This window comes from Bacillus rossius, chromosome 12 (assembly GCF_032445375.1).
Source record: "Bacillus rossius redtenbacheri isolate Brsri chromosome 12, Brsri_v3, whole genome shotgun sequence".
NCBI lineage: Eukaryota > Metazoa > Arthropoda > Insecta > Phasmatodea > Bacillidae > Bacillus > Bacillus rossius.
This window is the reverse complement of record NC_086339.1, coordinates 29437261-29463400: the sequence shown is the minus strand read 5'-3', so window position 1 is coordinate 29463400 and position 26140 is coordinate 29437261. Positions and strand designations below refer to the sequence as shown.

Genomic DNA, 26140 nt, shown 5'->3' with positions numbered 1-26140 from the left:
TTAGCAGTGGCTCAGTAGGGGAAAAAATCATACCATGTGTGGCTTTAATTTCTTTCTGGAGTTTACTTTGTTTAAAATTTGAATTTAACCATTTGTCTCTGCCTTATTATTGCAGTATTATTTGTTTAAACAAAAAATATGTATGCATTGTTCGATGCCCAATTTTTTTATGTATTTGTGTTGTACTAAACAGGTTTTTTTTTTATTTACTTACTGTGATTAAAGACCATTAAAATTTGTGGTTTCATTTCACAGTAGGCTAAAGTTAAAATATGACAGTATGTACATATACCTTCAGCTGCTTCTGTGATTGTGGAGAACTCTAAGCCAACTAGAAACCCTCAACCCAGTTAAGGCTCAATCTCGAATGCCATGTAGAATTTTTTATTTTCTTGTAATAATTTACTTAAGGGCTTTTACTGTAAATTTATCTCTTTAGCTTTCTTGTATTTTATATTCTGTCCTAAAATTTTGCCACCAGATATTTACTAAATATTATCTGATAGTGATTAAAATTCAAGTAAATGTTCAAAATTACAATCACTTGCGTGACCTTTTATACCTCAAAATACTTGTTGAACAAAGTTACGACCAAACAACAAATGCAATAAAGCCATTGTGATAAATTTACAGGAAAATCTCTTGCTTAATAGTAATGATAGTAATGACAGAAATTTGAAATAAGCAACATGGCGTGTGGGACCAGCTCATATAACCTAAAAATCTTTGAAGCCACAAAATTTACAGTCACATCTTATAAAGGTACTTGGGTACCACAACTTTTCTATTGCTGCAATCCTGTATGCACATTTAGTTGATGTGGTGTTCAAGTTTTGTTCCAGACTGTTTATGCACACTATTTTTTTTGTAATGCTTAACATGTTATGTATGCTGACTGCATAGTGATACTTCCTTTTATTCTTTGGTTTTTTGTGATGAAACTGTGATGGCTCACGTTACACATTCCAGCACGAAGCATGCGTCGGCCGCCCCGGTGCGTCGGCTGTGGTTGTTCCTCGTCCGGCAAGAATCCGTCCAGGAGATATTCATACGCGCAGTGTTCGGGAAGCGACGCACCGTCTCGTCGGTGATGGAGAACCCGCTGGTCGTGGACAGCGTGAGAACGGCCGAGGAGAAAGTGTCGACGGAGCCAAGCGTGTGCCTCCCGGAGCCAGTCAGAATCATCCACAAAGAGCAGGATTCCATCTGTGCCTTCTGTCTGAATCAGGTAAGTCATTTAAATGTTTGTTCTCATGACGTTTAAGCTAACTTCTATTTTACATTATTGGCTTATTGCATATTTTATATTATTATTATTATTATTATTATTATTATTATTATTATTGTTACTACTACTAGTACTAATATTGTTAAATTTATTAATGCTATTAATACTTTCACTATTACTGTTTTACTTTTACTACTTCTACTGCTGTGTTGTGTGCACTGTTATGTTGAGAGTACAGGATGTCTAATTTTTTGCTCTCCCAATAGCAGTCGCATATTAACATGCCTTTATGGTGCATTCCAGCTAATCATTAATTATGACTTATGAACAAAATTCAACTTAAGGGGGAGAGGTGGAAATTGATAGGCGTCATCCTGGTTTCAATAGTATTTAAGTCGTTACAATTGTTTGTCGTGTAATGTTGCAAATTAGCCTTCATTAAGGCAAAGATTACAGAACAAGAGTGTTTCTGATACTGCAGTGGCCCTTTAAAAAGTACATTCAAAAGTGAATGTTAATGAGTTAATGTTATCAAGGAAAACTAGTTGTAGCAGCCAGTCGTCACTATAAACTTCAGGCACTCCATTAAGTAATGTACTATGCTTTAACGAAACCAAATATCCAATATTAAACTACATATAAAAAATGTTAAGGTCTCAAAACTGTTGAAACCAAATTTGCATCTTTCCGTTGCTCTCTATCCCCCCTTAAGTTCAACAAGGCTTAACACCTGCTTGTTGTTTGAAAGAGCATGGCTAGCAAGAATTCAGAAATAATCAGTGTAGCTGGAAAGGGCAATGGCTGTTAGTATGGATACCTTTTATTACGTAGTTCTGGTAGTAAGAATGGAGGGTTTTTATTTTACCAATATAATAAGTTATGTTTTTTTGTTAAAACAGGCGTCTCCTGGCTACCTTGCGCTGTGCACACCCAGGGAAGTGCAGGAGATGGACATATCTCTGCTGCTGGAGCTGCCGTCATGGCTGGAAGACGAATGCGAGTTTGACATCATGAACCTGAACAGGTCAGCCCCTGTCACCCTCCGCACAGTGCTCGTGTCAGCAGCTCATTCATTCCTGCCGATTCAAAAACTTTTTTATTTCAATCATGTCGTGTAATCACACATAATTGATTCAATCCTTAACATTACTTGCTACCCACCCAGTTAATTTGGCACAATAATTAAGTCAATTATCTTTTAGGCTTCTGCGAATAATGTCTTTTTTTTTTTTTTTTTAATCAAATTTTGAATAGAATATCACAATATTTACAAATATCAAATGGGATAAGTAGCCAGCTCTTAATTTTCCCACAGACATTTTCTTTCGTAATAGTCCAACTCTGGTAACCAATTTGCCCTTTTTAGCTATGTTGACTCATGGTTAGGAATCCTAAAAAAAATAGTGAAGTGTGAACTTTGCAAAAAGGGACAAATTTATTTTTGGTTATTTTAAGGTTTTTTTGTGCAAAATTTCAAATTTTTTGTGGAAAAACAAAGTTTTGATGGAAATAGGGTTATATTTCCTGTTGTTGTTTTATGCAATTTCTGAAAGCCTCAGGTGATATGTCATAGATTTTTAACATAAATGCAAGTATTGATTACAAAGTATTTTGATTAGTGATGAACCTGAACCCAATCTTCTCAAATTTGAATCTCAATTGGAATGTTGTACTACTTGAATCCATATCTAGAGGTTTAGGGTCAAAAACAATATACTGTCAGAAATTTAAAAAAAAAAAAAAATGATCTATGGTGTAAAACATTCAACTGCGTAAATTTTTGGTTCACTAATTTTAAATATCAATGCACAATATCTTGAAGAATGGTAATAGGTTAAATTAAAGAAAAAAAATGGACCTAGTAAACTTCAGACTAGTGTTGAATTTTATAACTTACTGCATTTCCTTCAACATTTTTTTACTGTCTGGTGGCATTGATGTTGATTAAAGTAGAAAAAAATAATGGTACATTTCTGCAAATTATAGAATTTTTCTTTTCATATTTTCTCATGTTAGATTTTGGTTGTATATATGTAAAAAAATACCCTTTTATTAAAAAAATAGCCAGTAAAAAAATTTTTATTAAAAGGTTTTTAAGAATTATGTTTAACCAGGTATTTATTTGTAGCCCTCTACGTTTTACGTAGCCGTATTTGGCGTAGCGTTAAGTGTTTTTCTGTGAACCGTGCAGGGAGCCAGAGTCGTACCCAGCGTCAGGGTTCCTGGTGATACAGACGCCGTCGGACAAGCCCATGCTGGCACAGCCGGCGGCTCCGAACATCCAGAACTACAGCACTCCCTCCAGCCCGCAGCCCAGCTCGGGGCTGAGCGGGCAGACCGGCCGAGGGGCCTCCGTGGTGAGTGCAGGTGGCCGTGTGACGACGTTCATCCCCCCGGGCTCTCTCTGAAGCTCTACAGAAACTTGTGAGCTGTGTTCTGTTCGCAAACGGTCCGAGAGGACTAGGCCTATCGAACCGAATAATACAGTCAACTCTGTTATGTGCTGGTGCATATTCACGGCAACTATAGGATTGTAGAATAAGCTTATTTTGATTCTAATGTTTGTTAGGGGTTTGGTAATATTAAAGGGATAGCTATACTGTAATTACGTTAGTGTGGGCGCTATCACGTGAAGGGGCACGCGAACCTGGCTCATCTCTTTCCCTCCCTTTCAGGGCCGTTATGTGTCGCAGGAGTGTAGGGAAACACTCTCTCTCTCTCTCTCTCTCCCCCCCCCCACCCCCCCCCCCCCCCCTCCCTCGGTTTGACTATAATCACGAGGATCTGTTAATAACCGTGGGCTCTCCGGGTGTCCCACAAGCTTTGGTCCCTATGTAGGCACACAAGTGGCCTTCCAAAGGAGTGCACACAAAGTTCTGGTATGAATGGTTTTATTAGCATAATCACTACATGTTACATTAATCAAAGCCACGAATAAAAGTTAAATGGTAGAACTCGCCAATTATACATGGAATCGGTTTATGTACTCACCAGGAACTGATCTTGGAAAGTAGTTCATCATAAAAATTCCAGACATCCAGTTAGGAATTGAAACAATTAATTTTAAATGCCCCCCCACCCGAAGTATGCCTCGACGATACAAGAAAAGAGTTCAGATTGTTTAAAAAGATGGCGGATGCCAACAGATCAGTGTCTCATGGGGTGAAGTCGACGAGTTGTGATGGCTGCTTCAGTGCTTCCTTCTCCGGGTGGCGAAGATGCTAGACTGACCAAAGGTCAAGATGTTGTGGCCACACGGGGAAACAATTTCGCACCCTCCGTATGTCGTATTCTAATTTATGTTATTGAGCATACACAATAAACCCTTTAAAATAATATAGATATATTTATACATCTGCTGTAGTAATATTAATTTTTATTAAGACATAAGACACAAATAAAATTATATGTTCAGAACTCTATAAACTACCCAAGCGGGTGCATTCATAAGTTTGGGCGTATGGCACGCTCCGTCCTTGCAAATATAAAAGGGATGCAAAGAAAAACATACACTGTTATTTTCTTTATGCAACTTGATTATAGGTGGGTGCCTCTCGAGCCTCAAAACACACACGCGTTGTGGCGGGAGGTTCGAACTGGCTGAGGGATAGTGGGAGGGGTAAGGTAGCGAGGCAAAAAGGAGCGAGGTGCATTCAGACTCATGGGAGGCATAGCCTGGGTTCATGTCAATTCTTAAGAAACATATAAAAAAAATTATAGAGATAGCTTAAAAAATTACCTATTGAATATTTTTGCCAGTCAACAAAATACCGTATAAACCCACGTACCACCCGCACCTTTTTTCAAAAAATCAGGTTCGAAAAAGTAGGGTGCGGGTGTTACACGGGTCTTGGGCCATTTTAGCGCGGTGACAAAATAACGCCGGCGCGACTGGAGATTGCTGTGATAGAAAAGAGGAGTAGGGGAAAGGAGGGGAAGGAAGCGGCAGACAGTCAAGGTCACATTCCTCACAGCATTGTCACGCTGCAGCTTCGCTGGTTACAAACGCGCGCTCCCACGCATAGAGTAAATAAAGTACGCACTGTCCTATCCTCATTTGCAAAGTACCCAGTGGTTTTACACGTGTGTTGGCTGCAACTATTGTAATGAATCGTAAAGAGTTGCGTTCTTTCACAGTTGCGGAAAAATTAAAAATAGTCAGTGAAGCGGAAGAAATCGGTAACCGTGTTGCTGGGCGAAAATATGTCGACGAATCATGTGTGAGGGATTGGAGGAAAAGTAAAGACAAACTGTTTTCGGCCAGTGGCGATAGACGTGCGTTCCGTGGTGCGGTAGCAAAGTTTCCGGAGATAGAGGAAAAACTCCACGACTACATCAGGACAGACGGCAATTCGGGTGCGCTGTAAGCACGGAAATGTGTTCGCCAAAGGCGCTGTAAATTGCTCGTGAACTTGGCGTGGGTGAAGGCTTTAAAGCAAGTAGGAACTGGATGCGCAGGTTCATGGTAAGAAAGGGTTTGTCCATGAGGCGGCGTACTACAATCTGCCAGCGTTTACCGACAAGCTACGATGAGAAAGTAATAGAATTTCAGAGGCATGTGTTAAAGCTGCGGAAGCTGTAGAATATGCCACATTTAGGCACAAGGTTTTTTATTATTATGTATGCAATAAAAATAGTTTTTATTATGCGTGGCTCGGACTCGCGTGCTTTATCGTTTATTTTGTTTGAACGAGGTCATTGCCCAGCGCACGATAATGGACGCGGATGATTGTAACTGTAAACAGCTGGGAGCTGGGCAAGGTCACGCGCATACACAGCGTGTTGTTATCGTTCGCGCGCGCCGATGCCACGTTCTACTCGCGCGAAGTTGCCACATTGCAGTAGCCTGCCTTCTGTACACTTTTAACGCAAATGCCGAGGCTGTAATAAGTAGCATAGTACGTTTTTGGTAATTCTTTACGATTTGTTACTGGTTGAAAAGAAAAGGGATCACGACTAAATTATTTTTTTTTTTCCATGCAGATTTGCAATAAAAACATTTTTTCCCACCATGGCATTCTAAAAATAAGGGTGCGGGTCTTACCCGGGGGCGGGTGGTACGTGGGTTTATACGGTAATATTAACTTCAGGTGTTATATTGTCACTACTATAATTTATACTCCCCAGTTAGTCAAAAGAATTACATTGAGATAAGACTCATAAATTTGGAAATTGCTGTTGAGGTGGTTTGGAACAACTTCAGTACACTCCTTGAACCACTGCACTGCTCACTTAGATTGAGGTACGCATGCGAAATTGCAGCACGATACCTCCTTTGTTCTACATTTGCCCCTGCTTGGATTTTTTTATTGGATTATCCACACTGTTGGATAATTTATGGCACATCTCCCCTGGATTAGCATAGATAATCTGCATTCTGCTGTGATGTTCATTTTATCTTTAGTAAATATTTAATGCTTTCTAGAACTTTCATTGGGAGCCAAAGAGTGAAGAACTTAAATTATTTTTTTTTTTACTATTGTATAGTGATAATACAGGCTCTCATTTGCCTATGTACCTCTTGACAGTTGCATGTTGTATTTTATTAAAGTTACCTACCGTTAAAAGGGAAGCAAAAATAATACTTACACCGTGATCAGCTCATTTAAAACTTGTTACATGGGTTTTCTTGGTGTAGCTATGGCTTGGGGGTAACAATGACTGATATTGAACAAGTTTTATATCTGTAAGTAGCACTATTAATGTTTACAAGCTATACAGTAGTTGTGTTAAGCATCGATTCTTGGTGGCACAAATTATTATGGCTATGTTAGTGCTGTTTTGTGGCACAAGCTGTAGTTGGGTGTAAATGTAAAGCTTTTAAAGTGGCACATGTTGTAGGTGACCCTTTTTGTTTTCTCTTCTGCTTACTGTATAAAAACAAGTCAAAAATGGTCATGCTGTTATGCACAAAATACACAATATACAATATACACTTGGTAAACTCATCCAACACCTGTAGAAAAAATATTTAATTATATTGCCAGTTAAATTGCATAGCTATTTAGCGTAAAAAAAAATTACGAGCTAAAATTCAAAAATCATTTAATTTTATGAGACTGAATGATAAGTAAAATTATTTCACGTGTAAATGTGGTAATGTACAATTCTAACAATTTTTTTTATTCTGAGTTGTCTTATAAATCAGACGCTCTTTGATTCGGGATTCTTTGGTTCTTCAAGCCATTCATTCCGTTCTAATTGGGCAGGAACCAAAAAATCTGGGAACTGTGCAAGGCTAGTCAAAACTGATTAATGGGAGGGGTGGAAAAGGCAGTGACACCCTCAAACCTTGTTATTTAAATATGATTTCAGTGTGATGTACGAGAAACCACTTGTTGTTATGAAACAAAGTCTTATACAGTTTTAGTGTTTTCTTGAATTCTGATAGGAAACTTGGGGTATTAAAATTACGTAAGTTCATGGTAAAACTGAGGAGTGGGGTTCCATCTCGTTACTGTACGAACATGTGGGTACTACGGTGGTTGAGTAGTAAGATCACTCACCTTCCTTCTTAAACAAGATCAGGATCATTTCCCAGAGAGGCCAAACCTGAGTTTTTCCACTAGTGGGAAGTGTGGCGGATTTTGCCAGGAGTAGGTCGGTTGTCCCGAGGTGTTCCTGTATTCCCCCACACCCCCCACACCACTACCTAAACATCTCTAATAACTTTGTTGTTGATACGTTGAGCCTCAATGCACCCATTCATTTTACAAATATGTGTTATAGAAAAAATATCAGTGATTTTTGTAACAGACTAAAAATAGTTATGCTTTAAGTAGCAGATATAGTTTTTGACGTAATACTCTAAAAAAAAAATGTTTTTCTGAAAAGCAAGCAAAGTTATAAAGAGTGTAACACTGTACATGGCAGACCAGTGTTAGTAGGAGCAATGTTAAATACAATGCTTAGCCATTGGAACTCAAACAATGCTCTGCAAGCCAACTAAAAAGGGTTTAGTTGTCAAAATATACTCTGTACTCACATTGAACTTTGTGTTTTGTTTTTATAAAATTAAATAAAAACAATCCTTGGCATGAGAGAGTTCCTCCAATTTGATTTCTCCTGAAAATATTTGCTATAGACCAATTGTGTAAATATTAGTATGTACAGTAACAAGATGGGATTCTCTTGTTTTGTTTGAATAACAACACACTAACAGAGAAATGTTTGAAAATTAAAGAATCTTCAATTTATGTTCCTGCTAGAAGGGTGCCTCCCTGTGGCGGTCCTATGAGGCAATATGGGCAATTGCCTCCCTTTCCTCTCACCATAACCCACTATGATTTTAAAAATAATAGAGAGATATAAAAGATAATCTACTCCCGTCTGCAGCTAACCTTTGATGGTGGCTCAATTTTTTATGTAAATTTATTTTTATATATTATTTATTTTACATTTTTAAGTTCTACTATACAGTGTATAATTTTTTTTTAAATTCAGAGTAATTATAAAAATCAGTTGAAACTGTATTTTTTGGTAGTGAATTTTAAGATGTCAGAAACTCGTTAAAATAGCCTTTAAAGGGCTCCTCCTTTTCCCAATTTAGGTCGCTCATTTAACAATGAGGGGAAGCATGTTCCATACCACCACTAAACCTGCAGTCGTCCTCCCTTTTCACAAAATTTGAAGCTCCGTCCGCCTCTGGTGCTTACCTCCTCAATTATTTATGACTTAAATCTGTATTCTGTTTTCTGAAGCCTCTGATATGGTGGAAAGTTGTGAATGCAGGAAATATTCTCAAAATAGCATTTAAATATCCTGGAAGTATTCTACTGTTAATTAGAGGCTTTATAGCTTCGAAATTTATGAACATCTTTCATGCATAGAGTTTTGTTATTCTTGACTTTAAATTTCACATGTCACAGGCTAGTATTGTTTTCTTTTTTCTTGTCCACCTCCTTGGTTACCTGGTGTTATAGTAATTTAATTAAAAAGATTCATCAAAATCTTTTGTAGGTTAATATTTATGTAGATGGAAATGTACCAAAATAATGAGGATTGACTATCTAAGAAACTAGACATTTCTCACTAATAGGAAACATACATGAAGGTTGGTCTGAAAATTTTCCGACAGAATGAAGATGGCAGTACTTGTCAACAACAACTGGGGAATGTGTTTGCTTATGCTTTGGAATATACTCTTTGAAATTTCAGCCATTTTGGACGTGCATTTGTTTTTTAACAATCATGTGAGTCGATGCACGTGTTTTTGTGAAAATGGAAAATTGAGTATCGAGCTGTCATTGAATATTTGTTTTTTAAAAGGCTATATGCCTACGCTAAATTAACGTACTAGGACTCTGCATCATCATTTACCACAGTAATATTTTGGGCAGCTGAATTCAAACATGGCCGTACCAGCTTGGGTGACAAACGTTTGCGACACCAAAAATTGTGAAGGGGAAAATAGCCCCGATAAAAACAGAAAAACTGTTCTTTGGCCGGGAAAGTGGTGGAGACTGTTTTCTAGTATATTCATGGAATTGTCTTAATCATCTTGAAAAAGGAAAAAACATGGCAGGAGAATACTACTCATCAATACTTGACAAGCTGAAAGCAGAAATTGCAGCAAAAGGTCACATTTGCAGAAACAAAAATATTTGATTCACCAAGACAGTGCACCAGCTCACACCTCAGCAGTTGCCATGACGAAAATATAAAAATTACGGTTTGAACTGCTTGACCTCCTTCCCTACCATATCTAAACCAAATTGACTTTTTTTGTTTCCTGGGCTATAAGTTGTGCTCGGAGGAAAGAGATTTTTGTCAAATGAGGAGGCCATCACCTTTGTAAACCACTATTTTGCAGAGACTTGTTCAAACAATTGTTAAAAAAACAACTGCGTGTCCAAAATGGCTGAAATTTCAGAGGGTATGTTCCAAAGCATGAGCAAACACAATCCCCAATATTTTTAACCGAGTGCTGCCATCTTCATGTTGAGGTCGGAAACTTTTCGGACAACCCTCGTACAATGGTAGGATTTTTAAATCAGTCATGTTAACAGGTGGTCATGTTTTTATTTTGTAAGGTTTGGATTACACCTCTACTTAATTTAAAGTTATGCATGTACACAGTGATAAACATTAACCTTAAAAAATATGAGTAATCTCTTAACTTAAGGTTTTAACTTAATATTTGATCTGTAAATTAACTTAATGGTAAAACACTTGAAGTTTCCACATTATTGTTGTTGCTGTTGACACAATTTAATTTTTTTGACAGTAGTTGGTAGATGGCTTGGAACACAGACTTACAGGACACATTTTGTGATGGCTGTTTCTTTGTTTGTCTTGCTCACATTATCACCAGATGAAAGGTCTCAACTTTCCTGGGTCTCATGACCCAAACTTCTGTCAAATTGTCATTGACCGTAGCCGGCATTTGCTGAAACCGGTGAGCCTTAATTCTTCACTTTATCTATCTGTCCTCAGCAATCCAGTGTTTCTCAACGTTTTCTGGGAATTTTCAGTGGTTAATCGTATAACTTTTAGATAGATAGATAGATAGATAGATACCACCAGAGTTTAGTTTTGTTTAGTCAGACTTTAAAAAAAAACTCCAATAGTTTTAACTTCTCTAGCTGCATTATAATTTATTCAAAGGAAAATGATTATTATATCTGTATGTACATTTCCTGGGAGTATTTATTTTGTTGCATTAATTTAATAATATTTAAAATAATAATATTTCTTGCAAACTTCACTGCATTTTCATTGGATAACTTCATGCAATTGGAGCACTGAATATTTTTACAGACATGTAGCGAAGTAATTTTTCACACAGTGATATTTTATGCATCAACATACACATTGTCATTACAGTACTTTGTTGAGAAACATTGGCAGTACAGTTGTTTGGAATGGCCTGTATGTATATCATCTCAACTTAGATTTTTGTTCTTAATAGCTTTGTACGTAATTACTGTTAATAGTTTGCATTTCTCTGAACACCAAATTTGTTCATTCTTTTGCTGCCTGTTTATTGTTCATCACATTATTTTATTCTCTCTTCAGTTAGCAATTCATAGCTGATATTTAATTTCTACGGTTGAAATTTTTTTAATTCTTGCTTATGAGCTATGATGTATTTTAGTTGAATGCATGTGTTTGAATATCAGTTGCTAATATTATGGTGGAAAATTTTTTTCTGAGGTATTTGTAAGAAAACTGTCAGTAGAAACATGCATAGTTGTTGATGTAGTAAGTTACTTTTGGACTATTTCTGAGTTTAAAAAAAATTAATAGTTAATGAAAAGTTAATGCTTTTTAAAAAGGAAAATAAATTTTTTAAAGGATATATTTTTTCCCCAAGGTATTTCAGTATTTAGTTTTAATATCCTATATTGATGTTTATATGAAAACTTACTCTTAAAACAAGTCCACATTGCAGTCTTCAAATAGCATCTTTGTTGTAGTACACTCTGTAATCCTGCTATCAACTCAAAACACCATGTAATATTAACCACGTGTAAAATTGTATATGTTCAAGTTTAAAATGAAAAATGTATGTTAGGGTGTAAGCAGTTCTGGCTACTAATTTTTATAAATTTTGAAACAATATTTACTTTTGTAAGACATGTTATACTTTCATATAAACTGTACACTCACACATTCAGAAAACTATCACAGAAACTGGGAATACAGGTATGTGTGTTGGTTGTTAATTTAGTGTTTGCAAACACTATTGAAAGTCAATTAGTATCCTATTCTGGAATTTTTCACTACTGTGGATTTCAGAAAACTGGGAAGGTTCATCTAATTGATGGCACATTTAAAAAAAATATATTATTTTTTAAATAAAGGTTAGTTTACTTTTCTAAAAATATTTTGCCATATTTGTTACTGTAGTTGCACTGTAGTGTTACCTAAATAGAGCATATCTGTTGATTAGTTCAAGTGAGTGTTGGACTTTTTTGAATCCAGAATTCATTTATTTTGCCTGCAGGACTCTGAGAAGAAGTCATGTTATTTTGCATAAAGCTTTACTTATAAACATATGTTCTTTTTGAATGGCTGGGATTAGCACTAGCAGTGTTACAAGGCTTGCTTATTATAGTATTGAACCAACAGTGTGACTACTTGGATTCTGCTATAATTCATCAGATATCCTTAACCAATGGTTGTTGGTGGTTTGATGTTATTTTTTTCAGACTCCAGGCTGGCTTTTTTTTAAATTTACTAATTAGTTGAAAGTATCCGTTGATTTGCAAGAGTCATTTAGTGTAACCATTTGTAACCCCAGGGTTGTATGTTTAGGTTTTGAAACATCGTGTGGATGGAATAAGAAGAATCACCTCCCATCCTTTACTACCCCTGTGTAAGTACAACATCAATTAACTACTTTGTCAGATTCTAGCTTAGTCTGCCCTAATATTGAGTCTTCAAACAAGGTACAACCGAACGTGAACAAAAACTAAATGCTGGATAGTTTTCTAGCCTAGTGTGCCTAAATATGTTTCCAAACCAAGCTACAACCTAAAGCAAACATCAACAAAAATGTACACCAAGGAAAAATGTAACCAAAAGAACTTAAACTCCAATTTACTCCAACCATGTTTCAAGTTCTTAAATTGAACACCAAACAACTCTGATGTGCTGTCTCTCCAACTGTTCTAATGTTGGTCTTGGTCTTGGTCTTGGTTTATAAAGAAAGCTAGAGATTTTTGTGTATCCAAAATCATTTTTAAATTAGAATAGTGTTCAAATAATGCATGAGTAATTTAATCTGTAATTTAAAAAATTTTCATATTATTCCTTCTATTCGAGAAGTTTTCCTCAGCACATTGTTTTAAAACTATTTTTCTTCCTTACTTGATTGCAATAGGATAAGCCAGTGTGTTTTGTGACACTTCATAGCAGTTTAGCTTAAACATTACACTGTATAGTAGTTAGTCCACTCTCATTTGGAGACCAAGCGAGACCCGAGTTTCTTTAAGCAAGAAGGTGACTTGATAAATACAACCAGGAGCATCGAGAGAAACTGGCCTCTCAAAAAAGCTCGTCATGACTCCTCCTCTGTTACCTTAACATACAGATTTTCAAATCCCAGGTTAAAAAAACAAAAAAAAACAAATAGGAAATGTTAACATGGCCATAACACCAATAACTGTAAAGTTGATCCACACATAGCACATAACTCATAAGGTTTCAAGTTAATTTTATTAGCAACAGATTTTTAATTTTTGACCAGTACCTCTCCTGATCTGCACAGGGGAATATCATTACAAAATACCAGAATTTAATTTTTTTTGTAAGAAACAAGGAAGTGTGTGTGTCTGTGTCTGTGTGTGTGTAATATAGGCTTTTAGAATATCCCTACAAAATCTTTAACATTTATTAATTGTAATGATTATTTGGAGACCAATGATTCTTTCTCTTTATTTTTTCTACGATGCAGTTTATTACAACTTGTAATCATGTCATCATTTTGTTGGTAGTCTTTAAAATCTATATTGAAGTTTGATAATCTGGAAAAAAAATCACTTATCCGGTAGTGCCGGACTGAAGACTGTAATTAGCGTCAAGCTGTGTTGTCCATCACATGAACATAAAATTAAAAAAAAAAAAACAATCAGCATCATCTGGTCACAGTCGCATGTTGATGGCGTGGAGAGTGTCCGAAGGGGCGGACTGTTCTGACGACTGCTGTCTCGCTCCCCCCCTAGACCTGACCGGCTCGCAGGACGGGTCCGTGCAGATGTGGGAGTGGGGCCATGCGCAGCACGTTGCTGTGCCCCGCCCCGCCGGCACGTTCGCCAAGGTGACGCGCCTGCGCTTCAGCGAGCACGGCAACAAGTTCGGCGTGGCCGACGGCGACGGCAACCTGAGCCTGTGGCAGGTCGGGCTGGGCTCCTTCGCCAGCCGCCCGTTCTTCGTGAGTGTCCACTGTCCAGTGTCTTTGGCAGAAGTTACCGCCTTCGAACTGGCAATTTCTTTATATATATATTTTTTTCACCCCGGAGGTAAAAGACATCATGTCCCAAAATTGTAACTTTTCCAGGAGAGCAAGTTTTTTTTATTTGTTTCAACTTTTATTTTTCACGTGTGTCTTCCCTAGTAATAGGGAATTGCTTTATGAAATTTTTAACACATACAGTGAAACTTTTTTTTTTACACTTCATAGGAATCCAAAGAAAAATCTATGCAGGATACAGTAAAATTAAAAAGAGAGCTATATATTGAACCATAACAGTGTGGTGTAAAATGAAAAATATGAAATAAAGTTGGAAGTGCATTTTCTTAAACCATTAAAGTTTTAATTTTGAAAAAAAAAATTTTGTATCTGCCTGAATATATACATAAATATAGAGTATTAGTAAATTTTAATCATAATCATAGATTAATCTTACATGTAAAAACAAAATAACTATTTGTAATTAGAAATTTCTGGCGCTCATTATTTTTATGAAATGAAACTTCATTAATCACAGTATCATTAGTTTGGTGATGCAAGTCTTAAAATGAAATTTATTGTTTCCCAAAGAAAGAAGATGATGGTTTCAATGGATTTGCTCTATTTACCATGTATGTTTGATGAACTTACTCAGTGGGTACATTTGGGCTCTGCCTAGTTCAGTTGTAATTGCTTGTTATTGGTGTTTATCTTTCTTTATAAATGTACCGACGTTTGTTTCATACCCTATTCCTCACCATGGCAGTGACAAGTGTTTGATAAACTAATTTAGAATTATGTACGTAGTTAAGGCACTACTATTCTTATACTACCCTTATGCTTCCCTTTTGCTTAAAACGTCATTTTGTTTAGCAGTATTTCATGCTAATATATCCATAATCTTTAAGTTTCTCTGTATTTATGTTTATGTATGGTTAGTAATAGATAGAATAATGATGTTTTCATCGCATAGAAGTACTTAACATAAATAAGTAGGTTTGAATAAGTTCAAGCATCTAGTCATTTTAGCCAGAGTTTATGGGGGGTGATGTAAATAAAGTAACAGTGTTAGTGCCACGAATAAACATTTGCAAATTTTGCCTTTGTGATCTGATTGAATTTTCTGATATTATCAATCTTTATATCTGTTGTCAATTCTGTGCTGAACAGGCTGTAGGCTGGAAACATAAATTTTAATAAACACAGGTTTATATATAACTTGTGCATATAACCTACATATATATTTATGCTTGCCATTCAAAGAGTCTTAACAAACGTGTTTGTTTCTATTTGCAGACTGTCCAATGTCACAATAAAGGGACGAGTGACTTTGTGTTCCTGAGTTCGTGCAGTATGCTAGCTACTGCAGGCCACAGCTCGGAAGGCAAGAACGTCGTTCTCTGGGACACGTTACTGCCGATAAAGAAAGCTATGCTTCAGTGTGAGTAGTGTTGTTGTCGTAATAAGTAACTTTTGGTTGGCATAGTGGAACTAACACTAACATGCAGCTAATTGACAAAACAATGTAAAACTAATACAAAATTCTTGTGTATTTTCTGTAGCAGAGTGATGAGTGTAATGACCACATATGCTAGAGTAAGCCATGTGTTATAATATAATTCAAGCTTGGGTTTGCATTAGATTATCCTTGTAATGCAAATTAATTTGGTTGTATAACTATCTGAGTGGCTCATAATTTCACATTCAGAATGTTTTTACCTATTTTGTTGGAGTGTTAAAAGTTGGCCTAATATCTTGTTAGTACTAAGTGGTGCCAGCCTAGTATATCAATTTGTTGTAACCGTTCAGTTTATAACATTTTCCCACTTATAACATCAAGTCAATCTTTTGAGTCGTGGCTGTGTGTTCGTAGTGGATGTGTGTCGGGAGTTATCCATGCAGCGAATTAATCACAATTAATCCTTCATTGTTTCATCAGCCCAATTTCTCGGGGTTTTTACCATATAGTTATGTAACTATCATTGAATCTGACCTCATCAAAAAACTAAACTCGAACATGTTCAGATCTCAGACGAAGAAAACAAATCGAGAACTGGATGTGAAATGTCTACTAATCATGATATCTTATCAATCAAACTTTTGCCTGATACTGACTTTACCTCAAATAAGAACTCTCCTCTGAAGATTTCATTGAAACAAAATGAATTAGCTACATCTGTATCTGCACCCTTGTCACCTATGTCCATGGAATTGAGCAAGATTATTGAATTAGTTGATCTTGTAAAAGTTGTGAATATCAAAATAGACTTATCTCAAAATTGAAAACCAAGTATTGAAGACATTATTAGATTACTCCAGAAATGAAATTGCAAACTTAAAAGAAGCCATTCAAATAAAAAAATGTGGGTACATCACAAACTGAACAGAAGAAATGAGGGTTAAAAAATCAAATTGATCATAAAAATTCATATAGCCAAGCAACAGGGAATTCCACGGGAAACAAGACTGGAGAACAGACGACAAGGAATGTTGAAACATCTGTCGTCCTGCCTGGCGACCGCGGCTGACCCACGCGCAACGCGGTGGTTTTTCCGCGACATCAGCATCAGCATGAACTACTCTCCAAACAAATAAACTGATGGCAAAGTAGACATCACTGAAGTTTAATGCAAACACAAGCTTAAGCAAAAAGTTGGTCAGGAAGGGAAGACAGCCTGTAATGAAAGAAGGAAAACACCAATGTAAGTTGGTATAAGAAATATCTCCTCGTTAAAAACAGTCTTTAAAAGTACTAAAGCTACATTTGTAACACGTTTTGACCCCCCCAGTCCAAGCAAAAGAAATAGTGGATTATATTGCTAATTAATTAAATCTCGCCCAAGTAAAAGTTGTTAAATCTAGATCTAAATATATACATACACATCTTTCCACATAACAGATCTAGATAAAGATTTTGAAAGGATTCGTAACACCCATGTTCTGGCCTAGTGGCTGCCTTATCAGTCCATTCTACGGGAAACTTAATACTCATCAAATTTCAAAAAACCGCATATCCACTCTTTCAGATCATGAATCAGCATTAACTAGCAAGTCTTCTCTTGATATGAATGACCATTCTTCCAACAACGTGCCTGGTGGAGCACCTTAATCCATTATCTGTCTTAGTGCATGCCTAATCCCTGTGAGTGAATTATTTATTATCAAAATGTATGAGGTTTAAGAACAAAATCAGTTGAATTTTTCGATAACATTTTTGCGTACAGACCACAATTTAATTTGTCTTACTGAAACGTGGTTTAATAACTCCAGTATAAACTCCCACTGTTTCAATGATAACTACACTATTTTCAGATCTGACAGGGATCCATATCTAACTGTGATGGAAAGAGGTGGTGGGGTATTAATAACCATCAAAATACATAAATTTATATTGGCATTGCCAACACAAGAATTTGACCACCCAGGAATTGAAGCTGTTTGGGTAAAAATTAAAACCTCTCGAACCAAAATTCTAACACTCAGTAACATCTACATTCTTCCTCAAACAACACCTTCAACATATGTATCATACTTAGAAGATCTTGAAGGTTAAATATAAAATAGTGAGTTCTCAAGATAAACTACTATTAGTTAGTGACTTCAATGTCCCAGGTGTTGACTGGCCAAATATGCACACACTGAATATTTGGCAGTCTAGTATTAAATTTAAAGCCCAGACTCTGATAAATTTTCTTTCTTAATGCCTCACTTCAGTTCATAGTTGTACATCAAATATAAATAGTGAGAAACTTTACACTTAAATTGTGTGTAAATTAACTCTGAAAAAGGTTTTAGCTTTCTGACTTCAAAATTGTTGTATTCCTGCTAATGGTAGATCTATTTCATGTAACATTTTTTCATGTTTAGTTTAGCTTTTTAAGTATGGTATGTAAAAACTAACCTCTGTAATAAAAGGATTGTAAAAAAACAAAATTATTTCAAGTTACTGAAATAGATTCACTTAGAATTTGTAGCAAGAATGTTAAAAATATAAAAAGTGGATTTTTCTTTTGTTTAATACATTTTGATAGGTGTGGTAGTCCTTATGCAGTGACTACTTGCTGTTGCAAGGCAACTTGTGCTGAACTTTAATGTTCTTTGTTTCAACGAATTTCTTCCGGAGGACCATAAATATATTAAAAGTCTGATTTAGTGAATACAGCTCTGACAACGAAACGATAGACAAATACAAATCAAACGACCCGACTGCACGCGGCCCGCCATCTTGCCGAACTGTTTATACAACACGCCAAAAGGGGGCACAAGTAACACTTCACACAACAACAAGGACATAAGTCACAAAGTCCGAACATTTAATGAGATGAACGGGTTTTGTTGCTGGTTTCGCGGTGTAGCTTTTTAAGTATGTAAAAACTAACCTGTAATAAAAAGGATTGTAAAAAAATTAATTTATTTCAAGTTACTGAAATAGATTCGCTTAGAATTTGTAGCAAGACTGTTAGAAATATGAAACGTGGATTTTTCTTGTGTTTAATACATTTTTGATAGGTGTGGTAGTCCTTATGCAGTGACTACTTGCTGTTGCAAGGCAACTTGCGCTGAACTCTTCAATGAGATGAACGGGTTTGGCGGCGTAGCGTTCGTGTGCCACGAGCAAGGGGCGTCCAGCCTGGTGTACGCGCCCCAGCACCAGCTGATAATCTCGGCGGGGAAGAAGGGCGCAGTGTGCATCCTGGACGTGCGACAGAGGCAGCTGCGGCACCGCTTCGTGGCCCACGAGTCCCCGGTCAAGTGTCTGGCCATCGACCCCGGGGAGGAGTTCTTCGTCACCGGTGCTGCCGACGGGGACATCAAGGTGCGCTGGCTGTTGTTTCTCCACGCCGCTTGAGGGGCCCGCCTCGTCAGGGGTGTAGTATGTGTGTTAGTGAGGCTGGATGATGAGCGCGACGCTCGCCGGTGCTCCTAGCGCGGTGTCGCCTCTCTGGACTGGCACGCAGTCTTCTCGTCGTCACAGGACATCTGTGAAATTTGAGCCGGTGACCATAACATTATATTGCGGAGAAATGAAGATGAAGGGGTAATGCAAGTCCCTTAAGTGCTTTCAAGGGCCTGTGTGTGTTGTTTCATGCCTAAAAATTACTCTGAAAACATGGGTTTCAGCCATTTTAACTCTTCTAAAAATACAGTTTAAAACTTTAATCCGAAATCAAAAGTACTTTTCGGTCCTCGGCGAACTCTTAAATGCCTTTCGTAAGCAGACTCCACCCGGATATCTTGACTAGTTTAGAAATCGCATTGTTTTTCCTGAAGCTCTGCACGCCGTGTGTGTGCCCGGGTAGGCGGGCCCCTTAAGGAAAAGAAATAACGTAACTTGGCAGTCAGATAGTTTAAATAACACTGCGAACAATTGACAGTCATTTGTACACTGTACACTTTATCACAGTCGGTATCATTTTGATGCTGTTTTTGATAGATGCATTGCAGTTTTGGCGAGTGGTGCACATGTGAGGGAATTATAGTATTTTAGCACATGGAAAAATCTATTAAATTACTCTGGAAGGCTGTGGGAAACAAAAAAAAGACACTGGGAATTCGTAGTACTGATTCTGTAGCCACCGTTACAGGATACTTATTTAGTGTAAATAAATGTTGATTAGTGATTTGTGTTTTCCTCATGCAATCAGTGGGTTGGAAAAAAAATCCCCCGGTTCAGCCTTTTCACCACGTCGTTGATAAACAACGGACTCTGGCAGGTATGGATGGGCTAATTTTATTTGGGCTTCATCAGATGCCGGAGGTTTAGCATGTGACGATTCCAAACTTGTAGTTCCAACAGTGCCTTGGTTCATGTACCAAGTTCAAGTTTTTTGTATCAAAAATTTATTCAGTTGAGAAATTTTTATCAGGAAATATAACTTTTTTGTTTATTGTTTAGACCGGAACTGAATTCCAGGAGCCGAACTTCAAACGGGACCAAAAAGATCTTGTATGCTAGCCGGACTGATTATTGAAACAAATAAATATTTAATAATTAGTAATCAAGGTGAACTAAAAAATATTAACATTTTAGAAGAATAAAAAAATTTTTTTTTTAATTACAAGCATAATTATTGCTTTACGTAATCATTATCACAATCGTAACTGTGCTGTACATTGAGTAGGCATTTACTGGGATTGTACGTGATTCAATTAGTTATGCCATGTGGCAAAACGAAGAGTTTGCAGGTGATGTACACAGGTGGCAGTATGAAGGATATTTCTGTAAGTACATTCTTTCTTATATTGATATTTTCCCACAATCTATTACTAACTGTACTCCTGGTTGGCTCCAGTTGTGATTGATCTGGCTCAACGAGGTTCTACTTTACACTGACGTTTATCTGTTTAGTGATTGTGTCACTTGGTGGTAAGTAGTCTTGGGAAAGTTTTTTTTTTTTTTTGACGTGACAACGTATAATAAATCTATGAACGCCGGGCTGCACGCACGAAAAAGTGTCCCGTTACGCACATTATCCCGTTACGCTGTGTCCCGTTACGCTCATTGTACGCTTGCACCGCATCTTATCTCTCTTCCACTCGATTGGAACAACCATCGATTTGACTTTTTCGAGGCACATTAAACTTGAAACACTCCCATTCGTTTCCTACTTTTCCTATCATCGTCCTATCCTTAACAGAATAACACAGATTGGAAGAAGTTAATTGCAATCTTGTATAAAAGTTATAGTTAAAGTAATCTCTTCGTTAAAGTAATAAAACATATTTGAATTAATGAGTGCAAATAAAAGTAAATGTATCAATGAAATTGTAGATTTCATTTCACTCCTTCTTTGTATCCATACAAAATAGTGATAATTCAATAAATATGATTCAATTTTATTCATAAGAGTATGCAATAATTTTGTCAATGTTTTGTTATGACGTTGTCACGTTAAACTATCGTCCGTAAACCGACTTTACAGACTACCAATTTTTTTTTTTTTTTTCTGATTTATTTTTGTCCTGATGGTCATTATTTTCATGCTTGAACACATTGATTTTTGACATGGGGGGTTAAGTAGAATTTGAAAACATGAAATATATATAGTCATTATTTTTAGTGCTTCCCATTGGCATAGCACGAGAACGCTTTTGCAAGGGTTTTTCTTCTCAGGCGTAGGGCTATATTGGTTTATTGGCTGGATCACTCGCCTCGTGCCGAGGAAATCTGGGTCTGATTCCTGATGGATTCAAACCCAGGCTTTTCACGAGTGTTAAATAGGACAGACATTGCTTGCTGTGAGCTGGTGGGTTTTGCTCTGGTCACTCTCATTCTCTCACCCTCCCCCCACTCCTGTATTTCATTAATGCGCCATTCTTATCTCATTGCGAGAGACCTTAAGAAGGGGGTTATTTTTAAAGTGTAACTTCTGTGCTGAGGAGGCAACACTTTTTGAGCGTTACGAAAATTCCGATCACATGTGAGCTACTAGGTCCGGTTCGTATGCCATGCTGTCACTATCACATTCCAGATACCTACCTCAGACTCCACTCCGTATGTACAATTACCTAATTGAGCTGCATAAACTACTTAATTATCAGCAAGCTTCAAATTTAAGAATTATTTAAAATCAAATTTAATTGTACTTTGTGTGTTTTAAATGTACGAGAAAAAAATTTTAGTACTGTTTTTATTTTAAGAATATTCAATTTATTTATTCGTGTGGAAAAGTTTTTCATTTGAGATCATATACCCGCATCCTTTCTATTATCAATTATTATCTCTTGTTCTATTGAAAAAATGCTAATAATTTATCTCTATTTATACCTGATTAGCAAGACTTTTCACTTCTGTTGCACATGGACTCCACACAATTTTTTTTTTAAAAGCTGTTGTTAGTGTCTTTAAAAAGACCAATTGTTTGTATGTATGTTTCACATTTAGTGTTTGTGCTTGGAGCTTGAAATGTCACTGTATTTTTTTTTTTTTTTTGCAGGGCTGTTGTTTGAATGTGGCCAAAACTTTCTCCTAGCTTTGTGTATCTTACAAGTCATTCAAACTTAACATGATTGTCTAAGACACAACTTGGTGCTGGTCGCTGCTAAGTTCCACCAATTTTCGGGTGAATTTTTTAACATCCATTGTCACAGAACAGCTGTGAGGTTTTTTTATTATTATTATTTTTTACAAAATTTGCAACAAAAAGAGGTTTTTTTTTTTAAGAGTGCTTTTGTTTTGTGAATAAATATCTAAAAAAAAAAAAATAATAATAACTTATTGTCATGTCTTCAACGTAGCCGACTGTTCAGAAGGTTTTGGAGTTACAGCGGAATAAGTATAAAACAGCAGCACTGCAAGGCATACGGAGATTTGACATTAAAAATTGGAAAGGTTATAGAGACGAAAATTTTTAAAGAGACCAAATTCGTTCATTATGAAATTTTGCAAAGAGATTATTTATTCTATGCATTTTTTTCTCTACGATGCACCGTTTTTTGAGGTACTTTGGCCGAGAAACTCGTGAAAACATAAAATGATTGCCTATTATTGTAGGGATTTTGTGCATAAAGATGAGAAATATCAGGAAATCACGTTTCAACTTCAAAGCATCAGAAATCACATTATTTTTCTAGTTCGTCGTGATCACAAATTTTTCACGTGTCTTGTCATTGCCCGCAATCTGATGTCGGGGATATGAGGGTGTGACTTGTTGGTTGCAGGTGTGGGGTTTGTCGATGCACAGCCTGCTGTACTCCTTCCCCGGCGAGCACGCCCGCTCCAGCTTCTTCAAGAACATCGGCCAGGGCGTGACGCAGCTGCAGGTGGACGCGGCGGGCCGACTGTTCTCGTGCGGCGCCGACGGCTCCATGAAGGTCCGGCAGCTGCCCGAGAGAGACGTTGCGCCGCACGGCGCCTACTAGTATGTCACTGCGCTTTTCCTTACTCCATCTTCTCCGTGTACATCGACTAGGAAGCTTCTGAAGGTACCTCGAGTGTTTTACTTGCCAGTTTTAACCGGTAAAACTTCTCAAAAAGGTTCAAGTCATGTATGTTTGTAGTACCTTCAAGTATGTCACTGCAGTTTTCCTTATTCCATCTTCTCCATGTATATCGACTAGGAAGCTTCCGAAGGTACCTCGAGTGTTTTACTTGCCAGTTTTAACCGGTAAAACTTCTCAAAAAGGTTCAAGTCATGTATGTTTGTAGTACCTTCAAGTATGTCACTGCAGTTTTCCTTATTCCATCTTCTCCATGTATATCGACTAGGAAGCTTCCGAAGGTACCTCGAGTGTTTTACTTGCCAGTTTTAACCGGTAAAACTTCTCGAAAAGGTTCAAGTCATGTATGTTTGTAGTACCTTCAAGTATGTCACTGCGCTTTTCCTTACTACATCTTCTCCGTGTTCATCGACTAGGAAGCTTCTGAAGGTACCTCAAATGTTTTACTTGCTGGTTTTAACCGGTAAAACTTCTCGAAAAGGTTCAAGTCATGTATGTTTGTAGTACCTTCAAGTATGTCACTGCGCTTTTCCTTACTACATCTTCTCCGTGTACATCGACTAGGAAGCTTCTGAAGGTACCTCAAATGTTTCACTTGCTGGTTTTAACCGGTAAAACTTCTCAAAAAGGTTCAAGTCATGTATGTTTGTAGTACCTTCAAGTATGTCACTGCGGTTTTCCTTACTCCATCTTCTCCATGTATATCGACTAGGAAGCTTCTGAAGGTACCTCGAGTGTTTTACTTGCTGGTTTTAACCGGTAAAACTTCTCAAAAAGGTTCAAGTCGTGTATGTTCGTAGTATGTGTGTAAAATCTTTAAACTTATAAACAGATGATGAACAATTTGTCCGGTTGAACTCACAAAGTTTTGGTTTCTGCTTTTCAAGTAAGCTGTATTCTACACAATAGCACTTTCCTAATGTGGAAGGTTTCTCTACAAGTAACAAATAGCTATTGATGCATCAAACTACCTACGCCATTTGGTGAGAGCAACTGGTGGCAGCCGCTCCAACAGTGCAGTTGCATTTTAACAGACTGGTTAGCATCTGGACAGCTGTTTCTGAGCAAGCTAACACATTATTGGTCTCTGTAACTGCAATACTAAGAGAATTATGCTCACAAAGTATATCTACGCTTTGTTTTAAACTCTGCTGTAGTGTAAGCTTCCCTCATTCTGCACAATGAAATTAAGTGCCTTTCATCTAGAGATGTAGGGAAAGTTTAACGTTCTCGCAAGTATCTGCTCCTCCAAAGCCAAAAGTTGAGTTTTGCATTAGGTATACAAGTGCCACTAGGTTGCCAATGGATTTTCATTGTTCTCAGGTAATTTAGCACGTATTCTGTCCATTTTGAGCTTAAATATTTCCTTTTATAAACTCTGTGAATGAAACTGACAGCAAATTACTAAATTTTATTCCAGTGTATAATGCCTTTTCAAAAATGTGCCTAATTAAAAGAGGTGAAGGCAATTCTTTGGGGGTGGGGAAGAGAAGGGCGAAGGGGGGGGTGTTAGAAGGTTATTTCCTGGCCTGGAATTATTGCACCTGTTTACGTTACTGTATCTGGGTCAGAGTTTGCGTCCCGGACTAAAGTCTATCGGAGTGCCCAGGTGTGGTTGCTAAATGCGGACATAGGTGGCTTCTAATAAAGCAAGGTCCTAGGGTTGGCCACATACCCCCTCTTATCCTTCGAATTCGAAGTGTCTATGCTACGGCCTCTATACAGTGTTGGTGGGAGCTGGCCCAGAGGTGCTGGGGTTGGTCACCTGTTATGTAACGACTTCTCTGTTTACCAAAATTGTAATTTGTAAATAACTGCTGATTAATAAAGATATTATATTTTTTAGTTAGGATTTAATACTTATAAAATGTTTGGTGTGAAACGTGCTAAAATAAAGCAGCCTTACAAATGAAATCTACACAACAATCTTAATTAAATAAATCCAGAGGAATTTAACATGATAAATAATAACAACATAAGTGTCGCTATCTATTAGTGGTGATATATTTAGAAACATATTTTATTATTTTTAAATAAATAGACAAAAAACATTAAAAATTCTGAAAAGGTAAATTAAATAGTTATAATTGTCGTTAAATTTCAAAAAAATTTTAAGTTACTGAAAACCTAGGGTGCACCCGAATTACACGCTAATGATGTTACAATTTTCTTTCTTATTTAATAATATGTAAAATAGTAAAATTATGTTCTTATAAAGTATACCAGTAATTGGGTCTTTAACTTTTACAAGCAATTAATATGCTTATTCAGGAAAAAAAATAAAAATCAATATTACATAAATTTTAGCTAGGTGATAAGATGTATTAGGTGTCAAAACAGTGGAACAACAAATAATAATTCGATAGTTCATAAAAAAGGAACGGTCTTAGCTGAAGGTGAAAAATTTCTGTGAAAGATTCAAGACGAAAACCTTGCGTTCAGCAGTTGGTGAAGAACTATTTTCGTGGGCTGACAAGGATGTAGATTCGAGACATCATTTGATAAGCAAAACCAAGGTTGAAAAAATGATACAAAACTTAAAAATAACTCAACCTCTAAAATCATCCAAAACTCTAACCTCCTGCAACATGAGTCTAAAGATACACAAATAATTTCAAAAAAGCAAATAAAAAAAAATTGTTTGTCTGTAAAGTCGGTTTACGGACGATAGTTTGACGTGACAACGTCATAACAAAACATTGATGAAATGATTGATCCAGAAGAAAAGGAAATATCATATTCGGCCTGAGACTGAGCCGTAATAGGCTATTGCAACCAAACCATTTAGGCATTAAAAATATTATATTCTTTGAGGAAGAAATGTTTTTTAATATGAATCATTTTTATTTAATTATCACTATATTGTATGGATACAAAGGAGTGAAATGAAATGTACAATTTAATTAATAAATTTACTTTTATTTGCATTCATTAATTCAAATATATTTATTACTATTGAAATGTTGCATGCGCCGTATTTATTTTTACAAGTACAAAAAAAAGTTTTGCAGCTGCCAGGACCGCACTGCCACGAGGCCATACATAAAATTAGTAGTTTTAAATGATATATACATATT

At 36.7% G+C, this 26140-nt stretch overlaps 1 protein-coding gene across 2 annotated transcripts in view; it reads left to right on the top strand.

Annotated features, from left to right (window-relative positions):
• LOC134537783 (dmX-like protein 2) overlaps positions 1-26140 on the top strand; it is a 154855-nt gene that overhangs the window by 124119 nt on the left and 4596 nt on the right. For both annotated transcript variants that reach the window (XM_063378583.1, XM_063378584.1), the window contains exons 51-58: positions 970-1228; positions 2128-2252; positions 3420-3585; positions 12488-12548; positions 13897-14105; positions 15420-15564; positions 18722-18939; positions 22785-22984. In XM_063378583.1, coding sequence (XP_063234653.1) covers positions 970-1228; positions 2128-2252; positions 3420-3585; positions 12488-12548; positions 13897-14105; positions 15420-15564; positions 18722-18939; positions 22785-22984 — 1383 coding nt within the window. The remainder of the gene's footprint in view (positions 1-969; positions 1229-2127; positions 2253-3419; positions 3586-12487; positions 12549-13896; positions 14106-15419; positions 15565-18721; positions 18940-22784; positions 22985-26140) is intronic.